The 22,026-nt window shown below is 45.5% G+C and overlaps 1 protein-coding gene across 2 annotated transcripts in view; it reads right to left on the bottom strand.

Moving 5' to 3' along the window:
* The window catches only part of LOC100380850 (beta-1-syntrophin), a 98,352-nt gene that overhangs the window by 10,170 nt on the left and 66,156 nt on the right, over positions 1-22,026 (bottom strand). For both annotated transcript variants that reach the window (XM_045719287.2, XM_045719286.2), the window contains exons 3-5: positions 13,712-13,919; positions 6,837-6,973; positions 5,380-5,576 (exon numbers count right to left, since the gene is read on the bottom strand). In XM_045719287.2, coding sequence (XP_045575243.1) covers positions 5,380-5,576; positions 6,837-6,973; positions 13,712-13,919 — 542 coding nt within the window. The remainder of the gene's footprint in view (positions 1-5,379; positions 5,577-6,836; positions 6,974-13,711; positions 13,920-22,026) is intronic.

Raw genomic sequence — 22,026 nt, 5'->3', positions numbered from 1 at the left:
ATTACACCATAAGTCGTTAATCATAAAGCCCCGCCCTTCCTCTTCCCAGAGAGGTGTTTATCTCTGTCGGTGCGATGCATGGAGAAGCCCGGTGGCTGAACTGATTCCGAAAACATATCCCGAGAGAGCCATGTTTCTGTGAAACAGAGAATGTTACAATCTCTGATGTCTCTCTGGAAGGCGACCGTTGCTCGAATTTCCTCTACCTTGTTGTCAAGAGACTGGACATTGGCTAGTAGTGTACTCGGGAGCGGTGGGTGATGTGCACATCTATGGAGCCTGACCAGGTGGCCGCTTCATCTGCCCCTTCTGCGGCGCCGTTGTTTTGGGTCGACTACTGGAATTAGATCCATTGTCCTGGGTGGTGGTCCAAACAGAGGATCCGCTTCGGGAAAGTCGTATTCCTGGTCGTAATGTTGGAAAGTTGACGTTGCTCTTATATCTAATAGTTCTTCCCGGCTGTATGTAATAAGACTTAAGATTTCCTGGGGTAACAATGTAAGAAATAATACATAAAAAAACAAAATACTGCATAGTTTCCTAAGAACTCGAAGCGAGGCGACCATCACTGTCGGCGCCATCTATATAAACTCAGCAAAAAAAGAAACGTCCCTTTTTCAGGACCCTGTTTTAAAAGATAATTTGTAAAAATCCAAATAACTTTACAGATCTTCATTGTAAAGGGTATAAACACTGTTTCCCATGCTTGTTCAATGAACCATAAACAAATTAATGAACATGCACCTGTGGAACGGTCGTTAAGACACTAACAGCTTACAGACGGTAGGCAATTAAGGTCAGAGTTATGAAAACTTAGGACACTAAAGAGGCCTTTCTACTGACTCTGAAAAACACCAAAAGAAAGACGCCCAGGGTCCCTGCTCATCTGCGTGAACGTGCCTTAGGCATGCTGCAAGGAGGCATGAGGACTGCAGATGTGGCCAGGGCAATAAATTGCAATGTGCGTAATGTGAGACGCCTAAGACAGCGCTACAGGGAGACAGGACGGACAGCTGATCGTCCTCACCGTGGCAGACCATGTGTAACAACACCTGCACAGGATTGATACATCCGAACATCACACCTGCGGGACAGGTACAGGACGGCAACAACAACTGCCCGAGTTACACCAGGAACGCACAATCCCTCCATCAGTGCTCAGATGGTCCGCAATAGGCTGAGAGAGGCTGGACTGAGGGCTTGTAGGCCTGTTGTAAGGCAGCCTATGGCTCTGGGCACAAACCCACCGTCGCTGGACCAGACAGGACTGGCAAAAAGTGCTCTTCACTGACGAGTCGCGGTTTTGTCTCACCAGGGGTGATGGTCGGATTCGCGTTTATCGTCGAAGGAATGAGCGTTACACCGAGGCCTGTACTCTGGAGCGAGATCGATTTGGAGGTGGAGGGTACGTCATGGTCTGGGGCAGTGTGTCACAGCATCATCGGACTGAGCTTGTTGTCATTGCAGGCAATCTCAATGCTGTGCGTTACGGGGAAGACATCCTCCTCCCTCATGTGGTGCCCTCCTGCAGGCTCATCCTGACATGACCCTCCAGCATGACAATGCCACCAGCCATACTGCTCGTTCTGTGCGTGATTTCCTGCAAGACAGGAATGTCAGTGTTCTACCATGGCCAGCGAAGAGCCCGGATCTCAATCCCATTGAGCACGTCTGGGACCTGTTGGATCGGAGGGTGAGGGCTAGGGCCATTCCCCCCAGAAATGTCTGGGAACTTGCAGGTGCCTTGGTGGAAGAGTGGGGTAACATCTCACAGCAAGAACTGGCAAATCTGGTGCAGTCCATGAGGAGGAGATGCACTGCAGTACTTAATGCAGCTGGTGTTAGGTTCCTACTGTATACCCTCCTATGACAACAATGTTCACGTGGACCTAGCAAAGATAGTAAAGCTTATGTCTGACAGCTGATGCCATGTCACAATAAGTGAAGTGATATATGATCCATTCCTAAAGAGCTCTTAGTGAAAACAACATATTTTACATGGTTCCCTGAGTCACTGGATCAATAACAACATGTATGACATAGTTCCCTCAGACACTGGATCAGTAACAACATGTATGACATAGTTCCCTCAGACACTGGATCAGTAACAACATGTATGACATAGTTCCCTCAGACACTGGATCAGTAACAACATGTATGACATAGTTCCCTCAGACACTGGATCAGTAACAACATGTATGACATAGTTCCCTCAGTCACTGGATCAGTAACAACATGTATGACATAGTTCCCTCAGACAATGGATCAGTAACAACATGTATGACATAGTTCCCTCAGACACTGGATCAGTAACAACATGTATGACATAGTTCCCTCAGACACTGGATCAGTAACAACATGTATGACATAGTTCCCTCAGACACTGGATCAGTAACAACATGTATGACATAGTTCCCTCAGACACTGGATCAGTAACAACATGTATGACATAGTTCCCTCAGACACTGGATCAGTAACAACATGTATGACATAGTTCCCTCAGACACTGGATCAGTAACAACATGTATGACATAGTTCCCTCAGACACACAGTTGATAAACACTGGTTGCGTCCCAAACAGCACCCTATTTCCCATAGGGTTCTGGTCAGATGTAGTGCACTATACTGTATAGGTAATAGGGTGTTATTTGGGACACAGCTTTGTTTTGACATGTTGTAATAGACTCTGATCAACTGAACTAAGTCAGTGAGGAAAATCCCTCCTCCCTTTGTCTCTCCCATTCCTAACATGTGTCTGATCTCCACTGTAGCTTATGACAGAGGGGGAGGAGAGAGAGATCCTCCTGATAAATCATGAAGCTGTTTAACAGCTAAATAAAACGCTGAAACGTACAGGAAACTCTCTCCTCTCCTGGCTGGGTAGTGTGGACGTCTCTCACCTAACAGCTGTTTAACAGCTAAATAAAACGCTGAAACGTACAGGAAACTCTCTCCTCTCCTGGCTGGGTAGTGTGGACGTCTCTCACCTAACAGCTGTTTAACAGCTAAATAAAACGCTGAAACGTACAGGAAACTCTCTCCTCTCCTGGCTGGGTAGTGTGGACGTCTCTCATCTAACAGCTGTTTAACAGCTAAATAAAACGGTGAAACGTACAGGAAACTCTCTCCTCTCCTGGCTGGGTAGTGTGGACGTCTCTCACCTAACAGCTGTTTAACAGCTAAATAAAACGCTGAAACGTACAGGAAACTCTCTCCTCTCCTGGCTGGGTAGTGTGGACGTCTCTCACCTAACAGCTGTTTACATTTCCACTAGTGACGAGATCTCTGCTCCTCTCTACCAGTCAGCTACAACAAGCCTGCAGACAAGACATCAGGAACATCTCAGATAGCAGCATGTGTGTTTGTGTGGTAGCAGTATCTTCCAGTAAGTAACTCTAAAGTAACTGAAGGTTAGCCTGTTGTTGTGAGCTACGTGCTGAACCATGAACTACTTAATAGACGACCAAAACATTGTAGTGACGCCAGTAAAAGTAATGTGAGCCATATTGAGAGAGAGAGAATATAACTCATATTTCTGTTTATTTATTTTCCCTTTTGTACTTTAACTATTTGCACATCGTTACAACCTTGTATATAGACATAATATGACAAATGAAATGTCTCTATTCCTCTGAAACGTTTGTGAGTGTAGTGTTTACTGTGCATTCCATTGTTTATTTCACTTTTGTTTATTATCACACACACACACACACACACACACACACACACACACACACACACACACACACACACACACACACACACACACAGACCACACACAGACCACACACAGACCACACACACACACACAGACAGACCACACACAGACAGACCACACACATACAGACCACACACACACAGACCACACACATAGACCACACACACACACACAGAGACCACACACACAGAGACCACACACAGACAGACCACACACACAGACCACACACATAGACCACACACACACACAGAGACCACACACACAGAGGCCACACACACACAGAGGCCACACACACACACAGAGACCACACACACACAGACCACACTCACACACACACACAGGCGGCAGGTAACCTAGTGGTTAGAGCGTTGGACTAGTAACCGAAAGGTTGCAAGATCGAATCCCTGAGCTGACAAGGTAAAAATCTGTCGTTCTGCCCCTGAACAAGGCAGTTAACCCACTGTTCCTAGACTGTCATTGAAAATAAGAATGTGTTCTTAACTGTCTTGCCTGGTTAAATAAAGGTAATTTTTTAAAATAAAACACACACACACACACACACACACACACACACACACACAGAGAGACACAGACACAGGATCTCACAGTGACATTCCATTCCTTTTGAAAAACATGGACTCCTTTCTCAATGTCTTCCATGTGACTGACCAGCAGTAACCCCCCCTTACCAAATACTGCAGCTATGAGTACTGTACTGAGACTGACATACCCGTCTATGTTACAATCACACTAACATGATAAGTAACCTTGATTTGAGTTACTCCCCAAGCTAATGTCTACCTAGGCTCACTGGTAGTGACTTGGTTAATCAAGGCTTTAGCTCAGCAGGCTCACACAGTCTTATAGCAGGGTCGGTGTAGTGGTACTCACTGGTAGTGATTTGGTTAATCAAGGCTTTAGCTCAGCAGGCTCACACAGTCTTATAGCAGGGTCGGTGTAGTGGTACTGACTGGTAGTCATTTCATTTCATTTATCATTTACATTTTTTAGCAGACGCTCTTATCCAGAGCGACTTACAGTAGTGAATGCATACATTTCATGCATTGGTTTTTCTTTTTTTTTTGTGCTGGCCCACCGTGGGAATCAAACCCACAACCCTGGCGTTGCACACACCATACTGGCGTTGCAAACACCATGCTCTACCAACTGAGCCACAGGGAAGCTAGTGACTTGGTTAATCAAGGCTTTAGCTCAGCGGGCTCACACAGTCTTATAGCAGGGTCGGTGTAGTGGTACTGACTGGTAGTGACTTGGTTAATCAAGGCTTTAGCTCAGCGGGCTCACACAGTCTTATAGCAGGGTCGGTGTAGTGGTACTGACTGGTAGTGACTTGGTTAATCAAGGCTTTAGCTCAGCGGGCTCACACAGTCTTATAGCAGGGTCGGTGTAGTGGTACTGACTGGTAGTGACTTGGTTAATCAAGGCTTTAGCTCAGCGGGCTCACACAGTCTTATAGCAGGGTCGGTGTAGTGGTACTCACTGGTAGTGACTTGGTTAATCAAGGCTTTAGCTCAGCGGGCTCACACAGTCTTATAGCAGGGTCGGTGTAGTGGTACTCACTGGTGGTGACTTGGTTAATCAAGGCTTTAGCTCAGCGGGCTCACACAGTCTTATAGCAGGGTCGGTGTAGTGGTACTCACTGGTGGTGACTTCTTTGATCATCTGGGCAGAGGAGTGACAGCCCGTAACGATGTGCCTGGTCCACAGTGAAAGGTCCTGACAGGTTTCAGCTCTGAACAGGTGGGCCTCGATACCCAGTCTGGTTCCTGTACGTGTGGCGAAGGACAGCTCCACGCCCGGCTGGGGAGAGCCTCGGTCTGGGCCAGAGTGCACCAGCCTACAGACAGACACACATTCTGTTATATTCTGCTGTTGAGAGAGACTAGCTAGTCAGTGCTGTAACCATTTAACCCTCTTCACATCAAGGACATAAAGGTGGAATGATTGATAACATGATAAAAAGTAACACAGTTCTTGGCTGTGTTCAGTAATGGAAACATGTTGTGGATGTGTCCTCCAGTGCCACCTCATCTTTCACATGTGTTCTGCACCATGAGGCCAATAGAGGGTAGATATCTTCTGATTAATGCTTGGCCAATAGAGTGTAGGTGTGTAATGATTATTGCTTGGCCAATAGAGGGTAGATATCTTCTGATTAACGCTTGGCCAATAGAGTGTAGGTGTGTAATGATTATTGCTTGGCCAATAGAGGGTAGATATCTTCTGATCAATGCTTGGCCAATAGAGGGTAGATATCTTCTGATTATTGCTTGGCCAATAGACGGTAGGTGTGTTCTGATTATTGCTTGGCCAATAGAGGGTAGATATCTTCTGATCAATGCTTGGCCAATAGAGGGTAGATGTCTTCTGATTATTGCTTGGCCAATAGAGGGTAGATGTCTTCTGATTATTGCTTGGCCAATAGAGGGTAGATATCTTCTGATCAATGCTTGGCCAATAGAGGGTAGATATCTTCTGATCAATGCTTGGCCAATAGAGGGTAGATGTCTTCTGATTATTGCTTGGCCAATAGAGGGTAGATATCTTCTGATTATTGCTTGGCCAATAGAGGGTATGTGTGTTATGATTATTGCTTGGCCAATAGAGGGTATGTGTGTTATGATTATTGCTTGGCCAATAGAGGGTATGTGTGTTCTGATTATTGCTTGGCCAATAGAGTGTAGGTGTGTTCTGATTATTGCTTGGCCAATAGAGTGTAGGTGTGTTCTGATTATTGCTTGGCCAATAGAGTGTAGGTGTGTTCTGATTATTGCTTGGCCAATAGAGTGTAGGTGTGTTCTGATTATTGCTTGGCCAATAGAGTGTAGGTGTGTTCTGATTATTGCTTGGCCAATAGAGGGTATGTGTGTTCTGATTATTGCTTGGCCAATAAAGGGTAGGTGTGTTTGGAGTGGCGGAGGATTACCATGTGGTCATGGTTGGGTTGTTCAGGGTGGATGCTACTAACCATGTGGCTAAGATAAGATAAATGTGTTTTGCTATTTGACTAGCAGGAAGACGGTGTCTTTTGCTTACTGTGTGGATAGCAGCAGCTATTTTTCTTGTGGCTAGTAGAGAGAGGGTGTGTGTAGCGTACCGTGTAGCTAACAGTGGGTATGTGTGTGCAGGGCTGTGCCAGGATGCCTTCATGCGTGGAAGGCTGTGATAGAGGAGCAGGTCTTTCTCTGTCACCATCACCAGCACTGGCTTCCACTGCTGCTTCTCATTCTCTGTCTGGAGAAAACACACCACACCGTGTTAGAATACTCTCTGTCTGGGAGAAAACACACCACACTGTGTTAGAATATTCTCTGTCTGGAGAAAACACACCACACTGTGTTAGAATACTCTCTGTCTAGGAGAAAACACACCACACTGTGTTAGAATATTCTCTGTCTGGAGAAAACACACCACACCGTGTTAGAATACTCTCTGTCTGGAGAAAACACACCACACTGTGTTAGAATATTCTCTGTCTAGGAGAAAACACACCACACTGTGTTAGAATATTCTCTGTCTGGAGAAAACACACCACACTGTGTTAGAATACTCTCTGTCTAGGAGAAAACACACCACACTGTGTTAGAATATTCTCTGTCTGGAGAAAACACACCACACCGTGTTAGAATACTCTCTGTCTGGAGAAAACACACCACACTGTGTTAGAATATTCTCTGTCTAGGAGAAAACACACCACACTGTGTTAGAATATTCTCTGTCTGGAGAAAACACACCACACCGTGTTAGAATACTCTCTGTCTGGAGAAAACACACCACACTGTGTTAGAATATTCTCTGTCTAGGAGAAAACACACCACACCGTGTTAGAATACTCTCTGTCTGGGAGAAAACACACCACACTGTGTTAGAATATTCTCTGTCTGGAGAAAACACACCACACTGTGTTAGAATACTCTCTGTCTAGGAGAAAACACACCACACTGTGTTAGAATACTCTCTGTCTGGAAGAAAACACACCACACCGTGTTAGAATATTCTCTGTCTAGGAGAAAACACACCACACTGTGTTAGAATATTCTCTGTCTAGGAGAAAACACACCACACTGTGTTAGAATACTCTCTGTCTGGAGAAAACACACCACACTGTGTTAGAATACTCTCTGTCTAGGAGAAAACACACCACACTGTGTTAGAATACTCTCTGTCTGGAGAAAACACACCACACTGTGTTAGAATACTCTCTGTCTAGGAGAAAACACACCACACTGTGTTAGAATACTCTCTGTCTGGAGAAAACACACCACACTGTGTTAGAATACTCTCTGTCTAGGAGAAAACACACCACACTGTGTTAGAATACTCTCTGTCTAGGAGAAAACACACCACACTGTGTTAGAATATTCTCTGTCTAGGAGAAAACACACCACACTGTGTTAGAATACTCTCTGTCTAGGAGAAAACACACCACACTGTGTTAGAATACTCTCTGTCTGGAGAAAACACACCACACCGTGTTAGAATACTCTCTGTCTGGAGAAAACACACCACACCGTGTTAGAATACTCTCTGTCTGGAAGAAAACACACCACACTGTGTTAGAATACTCTCTGTCTAGGAGAAAACACACCACACTGTGTTAGAATACTCTCTGTCTGGAAGAAAACACACCACACTGTGTTAGAATACTCTCTGTCTAGGAGAAAACACACCACACCATGTTAGAATATTCTCTGTCTAGGAGAAAACACACCACACTGTGTTAGAATATTCTCTGTCTAGGAGAAAACACACCACACTGTGTTAGAATACTCTCTGTCTGGAGAAAACACACCACACTGTGTTAGAATACTCTCTGTCTAGGAGAAAACACACCACACTGTGTTAGAATACTCTCTGTCTAGGAGAAAACACACCACACTGTGTTAGAATACTCTCTGTCTAGGAGAAAACACACCACACTGTGTTAGAATACTCTCTGTCTGGAGAAAACACACCACACAGCATGACAGGCTGCTGTTGTCATTTGCATGGGGGTTACTGGTGCAATGGAGGGAATGTTATGGACTAGAAAATACAATTTAGCAAGAGTGATAAGCACATACTACTACAAACAACAAAGACACAACCTTGAATGTCTTCAGCATTTCTCTGTGACTAAGTCTTAGTAACAATATCTTAGTTATTTTTCACAGGAAGGCACTTTATACAGTTTATTCATCTTGGCCTGTAGCTAAACTCTCAACTCCCAGACACCCAATACAACACCGACTTGCATAACATTATACAGCATAACAATCCTCATTATGAACGTTACAGCACAATCCTCATTATGAAAGTTACAGCACAATCCTCATTATGAAAGCTTAGTTACAGCACAATCCTTATGATGAACGTTTAGTTACAGCACAATCCTCATTATGAAAGATACAGCACAAACCTCATTATGAAAGTTACAGCACAATCCTCATTATGAAAGCTTTGGTACAGCACAATCCTCATAACTATAAGCCTCGTCTCACTATGAGGTCCTCAGCTAGTTATGAGAACATATGATTCTGGTGGCCATAGGTCAATCCTATAACATTACCAACACATGTTGCCAAGTAACCATATTAAAACACCATATACAGGCTCACAAACGTAGATCTAACTAAAGCCTACACAACCACATAATTAGTGTGTAACAATCATTCATTTTAAAATGCTGCCACTGTATAATTGGCTATAGTATGAGAGTGAATATAAAGTCTGTGGTTAAAGCCAGGCTCAGGACAGTTGCACAGAGCAACCTCAACAAGGCTGTAAAACAAGGATCCCCTCCCTCCCTCTCCTCTCCTCCCCCACCTCTCCATCTCCTCTACTGTCCTCTCCCCCTCCTCTCCTGTCCTCTCCCCCTCCTCTCCTGTCCTCTTCCCCTCCTCTCCCCTTCCCCTCCTCTCTGCCTCTCATCTCCGCCTCCTCTCCTCTCCTCTCTGCCTCCTCTCCTCTCTGCCTCCTCTCCCCCTGCCTCCTCTCCCCCTTCCCTTCCTCTCCCCCTCCTCTCCTCTCCTCTCTGACTCCCCTCCCCTCCCTAGAATACTCTCTGTCTGGAGAAAACACACCACACAGCATGACAGACTGCTGTTGTCATTTGCATGGGGGTTACTGGTGCAATGGAGGGAATGTTATGGACTAGAAAATACAATTTAGCAAGAGTGATAAGCACATACTACTACAAACAGCAAAGACACAACCTTGAATGTCTTCAGCATTTCTCTGTGACTAAGTCTTAGTAACAATATCTTCGTTATTTTTCACAGGAAGGCACTTTATACAGTTTATTCATCTTGGCCTGTAGCTAAACTCTCAACTCCCAGACACCCAATACAACACTGGCTTGCATAACATTATACAGCATAACAATCCTCATTATGAACGTTACAGCACAATCCTTATTATGAAAGTTACAGCACAATCCTCATTATGAAAGCTTAGTTACAGCACAATCCTTATTATGCAAGCTTTGCTACAGAACAATCCTCATTATGAAAATTACAGCACAATCCTCATTATGAACGCTTTGCTACAGCACAATCCTCATTATGAAAGCTTTGCTACAGCACAATCCTCATTATGAAAGTTACAGCACAATCCTCATTATGAAAGCTTAGTTACAGCACAATCCTTATTATGCAAGCTTTGCTACAGCACAATCCTCATTATGAAAGTTATAGCACGATCCACATTGCGAAAGGTACAGAACAATCCTCATTATGAAAGCTTAGTTACAGCACAATTGTCATTGTGAAAGCTGAGTTACAGCACAATCCTCATTATGAACGCCTAGTTACAGCATAATCCTCATTATACAAGCTTAGTTACAGCACAATCCTCATTATGAACGCCTAGTTACAGCACAATCCTCATTATAAAAGCTTAGTTACAGCACAATCCTTATTATGAAAGCTTAACTACAGAACAATCCTCATAATGAAAGCTTATCTACAGCACAATCCTAATTATTAAAGTTACAGCACAATCCTCATTATGAATGTTATAGCACAATCCTCATTATGAAAGTTACAGCACAATCCTTATTATGAAAGTTACAGCACAACCATCATTATGAAAGTTATAGCACAATCCTCATTATGAAAGTTACAGCATAATCCTCATTATGAAAGCTTATCTACAGCACAATCCTCATTATGAAAGCTTTGCTAAAGCACAATCCTCATTATGAAAGCTTTGCTACAGCACAGTCCTCATTATGAATGCTTAGTTACAGCACAATCCTAATGATGAAAGTTACAGCACAATCCTCTTTATGAAAGGTACAACACAATCCTCATTATGAACGCCTAGTTACAGCACAATCCTCATTATAAAAGCTTAGTTACAGCACAATCCTTATGATGAACGTTTAGTTACAGCACAATCCTCATTATGAAAGATACAGCACAATCCTCATTATGAAAGTTACAGCACAATCCTCATTATGAAAGCTTTGCTACAGCACAATCCTCATAACTATAAGCCTCGTCTCACTATGAGGTCCTCAGCTAGTTATGAGAACATATGATTCTGGTGGCCATAGGTCAATCCTATAACATTACCAACACATGTTGCCAAGTAACCATATTAAAACACCATATACAGGCTCACAAACGTAGATCTAACTAAAGCCTACACAACCACATAATTAGTGTGTAACAATCATTCAATTTAAAATGCTGCCACAGTATAATTGGCTATAGTATGAGAGTGAATATAAAGTCTGTGGTTAAAGCCAGGCTCAGGACAGTTGCACAGAGCAACCTCAACAAGGCTGTAAAACAAGGATCCCCTCCCTCCCTCTCCTCTCCTCCCCCACCTCTCCATCTCCTCTACTGTCCTCTCCCCCTCCTCTCCTGTCCTCTCCCCCTCCTCTCCTGTCCTCTCCCTCTCCTCTCCTTTCCTCTTCTCTACTGTCCTCTCCATCTCCTCTCCTCTCCATCTCCTCTACCCCTCTCCTGTCCTCTCCTCCTCTCCCCTTCATCTCCTCTCCATCTCCTCTACCCCTCCTCTCCTCTCCTCTCCTCCTCTCCCCTTCCCCTCCTCTCCTCTCTGATATCTGATCACATTAGCATGCTGAACTCCAGAGGGTCTGCTCTGTAGTGTGTTGACCATCACACAGCTAAGTAGAGACTCAGACTCCAGCCTGTAGTGTGTTGACCATCACACAGCTAAGTAGAGACTCAGACTCCAGCCTGTAGTGTGTTGACCATCACACAGCTAAGTAGAGACTGACTCCAGCCTGTAGTGTGTTGACCATCACACAGCTAAGTAGAGACTCAGACTCCAGCCTGTAGTGTGTTGACCATCACACAGCTAAGTAGAGACTCAGACTCCAGCCTGTAGTGTGTTGACCATCACACAGCTAAGTAGAGACTCAGACTCCAGCCTGTAGTGTGTTGACCATCACACAGCTAAGTAGAGACTCAGACTCCAGCATGTAGTGTGTTGACCATCACACAGCTAAGTAGAAACTCAGACTCCAGCCTGTAGTGTGTTGACCATCACACAGCTAAGTAGAGACTCAGACTCCAGCCTGTAGTGTGTTGACCATCACACAGCAAAGTAGAGACTCAGACTCCAGCCTGTAGTGTGTTGACCATCACACAGCTAAGTAGAGACTCAGACTCCAGCCTGTAGTGTGTTGACCATCACACAGCTAAGTAGAGACTCAGACTCCAGCCTGTAGTGTGTTGACCATCACACAGCTAAGTAGAGACTCAGACTCCAGCCTGTAGTGTGTTCACCATCACACAGCTAAGTAGAGACTCAGACTCCAGCCTGTAGTGTGTTGACCATCACACAGCTAAGTAGAGACTCAGACTCCAGCCTGTAGTCTGTTGACCATCACACAGCTAAGTAGAGACTCAGACTCCAGCCTGTAGTGTGTTGACCATCACACAGCTAAGTAGAGACTCAGACTCCAGCCTGTAGTGTGTTGACCATCACACAGCTAAGTAGAGACTCAGACTCCAGCCTGTAGTGTGTTGACCATCACACAGCTAAGTAGAGACTCAGACTCCAGCCTGTAGTCTGTTGACCATCACACAGCTAAGTAGAGACTGACTCCAGCCTGTAGTGTGTTGACCATCACACAGCTAAGTAGAGACTCAGACTCCAGCCTGTAGTGTGTTGACCATCACACAGCTAAGTAGAGACTCAGACTCCAGCCTGTAGTGTGTTGACCATCACACAGCTAAGTAGAGACTCAGACTCCAGCCTGTAGTGTGTTGACCATCACACAGCTAAGTAGAGACTCAGACTCCAGCCTCCTGAGTGCGTCAGATTGACGATGTGCAAAGGAACTTGGACGGCAGGCGAAGCCTAGGCAGACCTCTCCACTCCACACACGCTGAAAGGCTTTAGTCCCTTATAATTATTCACAGACTCCAGAAACTGCATCCCAAATGGAACCATATTCCCTATATAGTGCACTAGGGTGCCATTTGTGACTCACAATGGGGCAGGCAGGCAGTAATAAAAGAGGAACTCATTAAGAAGCCTGGAAAGCATCCTCTGGCTTGGCTTGGCTTGGCTTGGCAGACTGACCTACTGACTAGCTGACTGATTGACTGACTGCCCAAAGTACAGGGCTGTAGTCTACTCAGTATTAGCCGTCTCGCTCTCTCTCTCTGCCAGGCAGGCCCTGACTAATAAGAGAGTGATGAAAGAGGATTTAGAGGAGGACGAGGAGGGGGGAAAAGTCACCTGCGATAAATAGCTGCTGTACTGTATAGAAGGAACACTACAAAGCCCCCATCCAGGCTTCTTCTGTTGGAAACTACTGCATCAGCTATACTGTATGAGGTTCCTAGAATGCTTGGCTCACCATCGTATAACTGCCTCACAAAAATCACATATGAGTTATTATCAGAAGGTGGGCTGTGAATGCATATTATTCATCTGATTAAAGGTAAGCACGTTTATTTGAGGTGTTTTCCTGCACCAACATTCAATAAAGTACAGAGTAGCTCCTACCTTCTCAGCCAGCCAGCCCAGCTGTCTGATCTCTCTGCTCCCTGCGATTCCTGTTCTTCCTGTGTGCTCTTTGACCTCTGTGATGACCTTGTTGATGAGGTTAGAGGTCGCCGACTGCATGACCTCGAACCAGGCCTGGGCCGAGGCTGTGTCTTTACACCGTAACACCACAGTATGCTTGGCGTCCGGAGAGTGCAGCTCTAACTGCCTGGAGAACACAAACAGACAGGAAGACATTGAGAAAGCTGTGAATTTGTTTTGTCACAGGCAAATAGCTCCCATGGCACAGCTTTCAGTGGACATGAGAAAAGGCTTCTTCAGTTCAACAAAGGCGACTTCCCTTTGAAGGGAAAGGAAGATGGCCCCTGTGTGCTTGATGATGTCCTAAGTGAATGGAAATGATCCCAGCACCACTAAAAGACTGTTTCACACAGTGTCTCTTGTTCTTTTTCTGGCTGAGATAAACATTTCCTTTGATGTACCTAGCCCTGTGTACCGGGGTATGTATTTATTTCCACACATGCTTACTCATCATGGGTTGATAACGTTTGGTTTGTTTCTTGTGGGATGTGCAGTAAGTTTCAAGCCTTTTGGCATTGGAAACATTAGCTAAGTATATTATGAATACATTCAGCTAACAACAAAAATAAATAAAATGAACAAGGTTGAAGGAAACTGTTTTCACCTCAGACCTGGGACTTGAATATGACCATTGTTGATAAATCTACCTGTCATTAATCAGAGACAGCGGGAGACCATGTTATCATGATGTCACAAACCACTACATCAACTGCAGGTGCTGTCTCCTACTCGCCCCCACCAACCCTCCCCCCACTTCCCACTCCCCCACCAACCCTCCCCCCACTTCCCACTCCCCCACCAACCCTCCCCCCACTCCCCCACCAACCCTCCCCCCACTTCCCACTCCCCCACCAACCCTCCCCCCACTTCCCACTCCCCCACCAACCCTCCCCCCACTCCCCACTCCCCCACCAACCCTCCCCCCACTCCCCCACCAACCCTCCCCCCACTTCCCACTCCCCCACCAACCCTCCCCCCACTTCCCACTCCCCCACCAACCCTCCCCCCACTTCCCACTCCCCCACCAACCCTCCCCCCACTCCCCCACCAACCCTCCCCCCACTTCCCACTCCCCCACCAACCCTCCCCCCACTTCCCACTCCCCCACCAACCCTCCCCCCACTTCCCACTCCCCCACCAACCCTCCCCCCACCTCCCACTCCCCCACCAACCCTCCCCCCACTCCCCAGTCCCTCACCAACCCTCCCCCCACTTCCCAGTCCCCCACCAACCCTCCCCCCACTCCCCAGTCCCCCACCAACCCTCCCCCACTCCCCCACCAACCCTCCCCCCACTCCCCCACCAACCCTCCCCCACTCCCCCACCAACCCTCCCCCCACTCCCCAGTCCCCCACCAACCCTCCCCCACTCCCCCACCAACCCTCCCCCCACTCCCCCACCAACCCTCCCCCACTCCCCCACCAACCCTCCCCCCACTCCCCACTCCCCCACCAACCCTCCCCCACTTCCCACTCCCCCACCAACCCTCCCCCCACTCCCCACTCCCCCACCAACCCTCCCCCCACTCCCCCACCAACCCTCCCCCCACTTCCCACCAACCCCCCCCCCACTCCCCACTCCCCCACCAACCCTCCCCCCACTCCCCAGTCCCCCACCAACCCTCCCCCCACTCCCCAGTCCCCCACCAACCCTCCCCCCACTCCCCAGTCCCCCACCAACCCTCCCCCCACTTCCCACTCCCCCACCAACCCTCCCCCCACTCCCCAGTCCCCCATCAACCCTCCCCCCACTCCCCCACCAACCCTCCCCCCACTCCCCAGTCTCCCACCAACCCTCCCCCACTCCCCACTCCCCCACCAACCCTCCCCCCACTCCCCCACCAACCCTCCCCCCACTCCCCAGTCCCTCACCAAGCCTCCCCCCACTCCCCCACCAACCCTCCCCCACTCCCCAGTCCCTCACCAACCCTCCCCCACTCCCCAGTCCCCCACCAACCCTCCCCCACTCCCCAGTCCCTCACCAACCCTCCCCCCACTCCCCAGTCCCTCACCAACCCTCCCCCCACTCCCCAGTCCCTCACCAACCCTCCCCCACTCCCCAGTCCCCCGCCACAGTTAAAAATAGAAACCAGAGAGTTGATTGAGGAGGAACAGAAGCCAGATGTCATATGGAGGGAGCTGAAGTGTTTACGTTAGTTAGACAGAGACAGACAGAGAGGTTCATGGAAACAGGCCCAAGCTCTCCCCCAGACCTGCGGGGTTCAAAGACTATTTGGAATCCTTTTGTAAACTTCCAGCGTTTGCTTTAGTCTGCCTGGAGTGCCAGATGGGTGGGCATTGCACTTACAAGCTCAATCAAGCACAACTGAAATATTTGAAAGACTTTAAATAGTATTTGAACCCAGGTGTGTTCTCCCCATTCAAGGCCCATCCACATCCAGGTCATCTGTCCAACATGGGACACTAACTGCTGAGCCATTAAAGAAGCCAAGGCCAGATTTAGAAAGTGGACTCAATGTGTGGCAAATCTTTCAATGCCTTTCCTGGTCAATGATGGTCTGTCTGCCTGTTCGTTTTCCACTGACAAACTGCTTTTTATTTGAGAGGAAAAAAACTGCTCGCAAAAGGCAAATATCTCAAGCTAAAATAGGCATGAGAAAACTACACTTTAGCATCGTTTTACTCTCTATGACGTCCTAAGTTAATACTAAATCAGTCAATATTAAGCCTAGTCTATTTATAGTCCTACAATAAATGAGAGAGAGAGAGAGAGAGAGAGAGAGAGAGAGAGAGAGAGAGAGAGAGAGAGAGAGAGAGACAGAGACAGAGAGAGAGATATGCAGTAAATCTGTCTGATGAGGGAGGAAACTCTCTCCTCTCCTGGCTGGGTAGTGTGGACGTCTCTCACCTAACAGCTGTTTATCAGCTAAATAAAACGGTGAAACGTACAGGAAACTCTCTCCTCTCCTGGCTGGGTAGTGTGGACGTCTCTCATCTAACAGCTGTTTAACAGCTAAATAAAACGGTGAAACGTACAGGAAACTCTCTCCTCTCCTGGCTGGGTAGTGTGGACGTCTCTCACCTAACAGCTGTTTAACAGCTAAATAAAACGCTGAAACGTACAGGAAACTCTCTCCTCTCCTGGCTGGGTAGTGTGGACGTCTCTCACCTAACAGCTGTTTAACAGCTAAATAAAACGCTGAAACGTACAGGAAACTCTCTCCTCTCCTGGCTGGGTAGTGTGGACGTCTCTCACCTAACAGCTGTTTAACAGCTAAATAAAACGCTGAAACGTACAGGAAACTCTCTCCTCTCCTGGCTGGGTAGTGTGGACGTCTCTCACCTAACAGCTGTTTAACAGCTAAATAAAACGCTGAAACGTACAGGAAACTCTCTCCTCTCCTGGCTGGGTAGTGTGGACGTCTCTCACCTAACAGCTGTTTAACAGCTAAATAAAACGGTGAAACGTACAGGAAACTCTCTCCTCTCCTGGCTGGGTAGTGTGGACGTCTCTCACCTAACAGCTGTTTAACAGCTAAATAAAACGCTGAAACGTACAGGAAACTCTCTCCTCTCCTGGCTGGGTAGTGTGGACGTCTCTCACCTAACAGCTGTTTACATTTCCACTAGTGACGAGATCTCTGCTCCTCTCTACCAGTCAGCTACAACAAGCCTGCAGACAAGACATCAGGAACATCTCAGATAGCAGCATGTGTGTTTGTGTGGTAGCAGTATCTTCCAGTAAGTAACTCTAAAGTAACTGAAGGTTAGCCTGTTGTTGTGAGCTACGTGCTGAACCATGAAGTACTTAATAGACGACCAAAACATTGTAGTGACGCCAGTAAATATCACTCAATACAAACACATGCTAGGTTGTGATAGTGTGTTAGATGAACCTCTGTGTTTAGTGACTTATATCTGATGTGTCTTGGGACTGACTGGATAAAACATTCACTACTTTGATGGTTATATTGTCATGTTTGTTACTGTCGTTCTACTGTTGGTGTGATACTGCAACACTGACAACAGAGGTAAGACCAATGTGCTGTGGCATAGAAATATAATTACTAGAAGGGGAAGGCCCTCAGAGCCATGGTAAGTTGACTAGAAAGGGATTGTCCCACCGTTCTAGTACTCTGTCTATGCTCTTTGGTCTGTGAGGTGAACCACACTATGAACAGGAAATCAGTCACTGAGGGGTTAGACTACAGCTAACCTACTTAATGAAGAGACAATATGGCTCATATACAGAGCATTCAGAAAGTATTCAGACCTCCTGACTCTTTCCACTGTTTGTTACGTTACAGTCTTATTCTAAAATGGATTAAAAAAAATCTATCTACACACAATACCCCATATTGACAAAGCAAAGACAGGTTTCTTTTGTGCAAATTGATATAACATTTAAAAAAATGAAATATCACATTTACAGCACATTGGTCTTACCTCTGTTGTCAGTGTTGCAGTATCACACCAACAGTAGAACGACAGTAACAAACATGACAATATAACCATCAAAGTAGTGAATGTTTTATCCAGTCAGTCCCAAGACACATCAGATATAAGTCACTAAACACAGAGATTCATCTAACACACTATCACAACCTAGCATGTGTTTGTATTGAGTGATAATGTTTGTGTGTCTTATCTAAATAAGTGTATAAAGACCAGGCCTGTCTAAATGACTGTATAAAGACCAGGCCTGTCTAAATGACTGTATAAAGACCAGGCCTGTCTAAATGACTGTATAAAGACCAGGCCTGTCTAAATGACTGTATAAAGACCAGGCCTGTCTAAATGACTGTATAAATACCAGGCCTGTCTAAATGACTGTATAAATACCAGGCCTGTCTAAATGACTGTATAAAGACCAGGCCTGTCTAAATGACTGTATAAATACCAGGCCTGTCTAAATGACTGTATAAATACCAGGCCTGTCTAAATACCAGGCCTGTCTAAATGACTGTATAAAGACCAGGCCTGTCTAAATGACTGTATAAAGACCAGGCCTGTCTAAATGACTGTATAAATACCAGGCCTGTCTAAATGACTGTATAAATACCAGGCCTGTCTAAATGACTGTATAAATACCAGGCCTGTCTAAATACCAGGCCTGTCTAAATGACTGTATAAAGACCAGGCCTGTCTAAATGACTGTATAAAGACCAGGCCTGTCTAAATGACTGTATAAATACCAGGCCTGTCTAAATGACTGTATAAAGACCAGGCCTGTCTAAATGACTGTATAAATACCAGGCCTGTCTAAATGACTGTATAAATACCAGGCCTGTCTAAATACCAGGCCTATCTAAATGACTGTATAAATACCAGGCCTGTCTAAATGACTGTATAAATGTCACGGGTGTCGTCGGTGAAGGAGGACCAAAACGCAGCAGGTATGTGCAGGCTCATCTTGATGTTTATTTGCTTTCAAAACGAACGTACAAAAATAACTAAACACGAACGATCAACAAAAACAGTCTGGTAAGGCACAAGGCGAAACACAGAACAATCTCCCACAAAATACAAGACAAACACACCCAACTAATATAGGACTTCCAATCAAAGGCAACACCAAACAGCTGCCTTCAATTGGAAGTCCACCCCCAATTAACTCAACATAGAACCAGACACACTAGACTAAACATAGAAATACCCAAACATAAACCAAAACCCGGAAATACTAAATCAAACACCCTTTTAACAAACACACCACCCCGAACCACATAAAACGAATACCCTCTGCCACGTCCTGACCAAACTACAACACTAATTAACCCTTATACTGGCCAGGACGTGACAATAAAGACCAGGCCTGTCTAAATGACTGTATAAAGACCAGGCCTGTCTAAATGACTGTATAAAGACCAGGCCTGTCTAAATGACTGTATAAAGACCAGGCCTGTCTAAATGACTGTATAAATACCAGGCCTGTCTAAATGACTGTATAAAGACCAGGCCTGTCTAAATGACTGTATAAATACCAGGCCTGTCTAAATGACTGCATAAAGATCAGGCCTGTCTAAATGACTGTATAAAGACCAGGCCTGTCTAAATGACTGTATAAAGACCAGGCCTGTCTAAATGACTGTATAAAGACCAGGCCTGTCTACATGACTGCATAAAGATCAGGCCTGTCTAAATGACTGTATAAAGACCAGGCCTGTCTAAATGACTGTATAAAGACCAGGCCTGTCTAAATGACTGTATAAAGACCAGGCCTGTCTAAATGACTGTATAAAGACCAGGCCTGTCTAAATGACTGTACAAAGACCAGGCCTGTCTAAATGACTGTATAAATACCAGGCCTGTCTAAATGACTGTATAAAGACCAGGCCTGTCTAAATGACTGTATAAATACCAGGCCTGTCTAAATGACTGTATAAAGACCAGGCCTGTCTAAATGACTGTATAAAGACCAGGCCTGTCTAAATGACTGTACAAAGACCAGGCCTGTCTAAATGACTGTATAAATACCAGGCCTGTCTAAATGACTGTATAAAGACCAGGCCTGTCTAAATGACTGTATAAATACCAGGCCTGTCTAAATGACTGTATAAAGACCAGGCCTGTCTAAATGACTGCATAAATACCAGGCCTGTCTAAATGACTGCATAAAGACCAGGCCTGTCTAAATGACTGTATAAATACCAGGCCTGTCTAAATGACTGCATAAAGACCAGGCCTGTCTAAATGACTGTATAAAGACCAGGCCTGTCTAAATGACTGTATAAAGACCAGGCCTGTCTAAATGACTGCATAAAGACCAGGCCTGTCTAAATGACTGTATAAAGACCAGGCCTGTCTAAATGACTGTATAAAGACCAGGCCTGTCTAAATGACTGTATAAAGACCAGGCCTGTCTAAATGACTGTATAAAGACCAGGCCTATCTAAATGACTGTATAAATACCAGGCCTATCTAAATGAATGTATAAAGACCAGGCCTGTCTAAATGACTGTATAAAGACCAGGCCTGTCTAAATGACTGTATAAAGACCAGGCCTGTCTAAATGACTGTATAAATACCAGGCCTGTCTAAATGACTGTATAAAGACCAGGCCTGTCTAAATGACTGTATAAATACCAGGCCTGTCTAAATGACTGTATAAAGACCAGGCCTGTCTAAATGACTGCATAAATACCAGGCCTGTCTAAATGACTGCATAAAGACCAGGCCTGTCTAAATTACTGTATAAATACCAGGCCTGTCTAAATGACTGCATAAAGACCAGGCCTGTCTAAATGACTGCATAAAGATCAGGCCTATCTAAATGACTGCATAAAGACCAGGCCTGTCTAAATGACTGTATAAAGACCAGGCCTATCTAAATGACTGTATAAATACCAGGCCTGTCTAAATGAATGTATAAAGACCAGGCCTGTCTAAATGACTGTATAAAGACCAGGCCTGTCTAAATGACTGTATAAAGACCAGGCCTGTCTAAATGACTGTATAAATACCAGGCCTGTCTAAGTGACTGTATAAATACCAGGCCTGTCTAAATGACTGTATAAAGACCAGGCCTGTCTAAATGACTGTATAAATACCAGGCCTGTCTAAGTGACTGTATAAATACCAGGCCTGTCTAAGTGACTGTATAAATACCAGGCCTGTCTAAATGACTGTATAAAGACCAGGCCTGTCTAAGTGACTGTATAAATACCAGGCCTGTCTAAGTGACTGTATAAATACCAGGCCTATCTAAGTGACTGTATAAAGACCAGGCCTGTCTAAATGACTGTATAAAGACCAGGCCTATCTAAGTGACTGTATAAAGACCAGGCCTGTCTAAATGACTGTATAAAGACCAGGCCTGTCTAAGTGACTGTATAAAGACCAGGCCTGTCTAAATGACTGTATAAATACCAGGCCTATCTAAATGACTGTATAAAGACCAGGCCTGTCTAAATGACTGTATAAAGACCAGGCCTGTCTAAATGACTGTATAAAGACCAGGCCTGTCTAAATGACTGTATAAAGACCAGGCCTATCTAAATGACTGTATAAAGACCAGGCCTGTCTAAATGACTGTATAAAGACCAGGCCTGTCTAAATGACTGTATAAAGACCAGGCCTATCTAAATACCAGGCCTATCTAAATACCAGGCCTATCTAAATGACTGTACAAAGACCAGGCCTGTCTAAATGACTGTATAAAGACCAGGCCTGTCCTAATGACTGTATAAAGACCAGGCCTGTCTAAATGACTGTATAAAGACCAGGCCTGTCTAAATGACTGTATAAAGACCAGGCCTGTCTAAATGACTGTAT

The sequence above is a fragment of the Salmo salar genome, chromosome 05, assembly GCF_965601325.2.
Source record: "Salmo salar chromosome 05, fSalSal1, whole genome shotgun sequence".
Classification (NCBI taxonomy): domain Eukaryota; kingdom Metazoa; phylum Chordata; class Actinopteri; order Salmoniformes; family Salmonidae; genus Salmo; species Salmo salar.
This window is presented reverse-complemented; position numbering and strand designations above follow the sequence as displayed.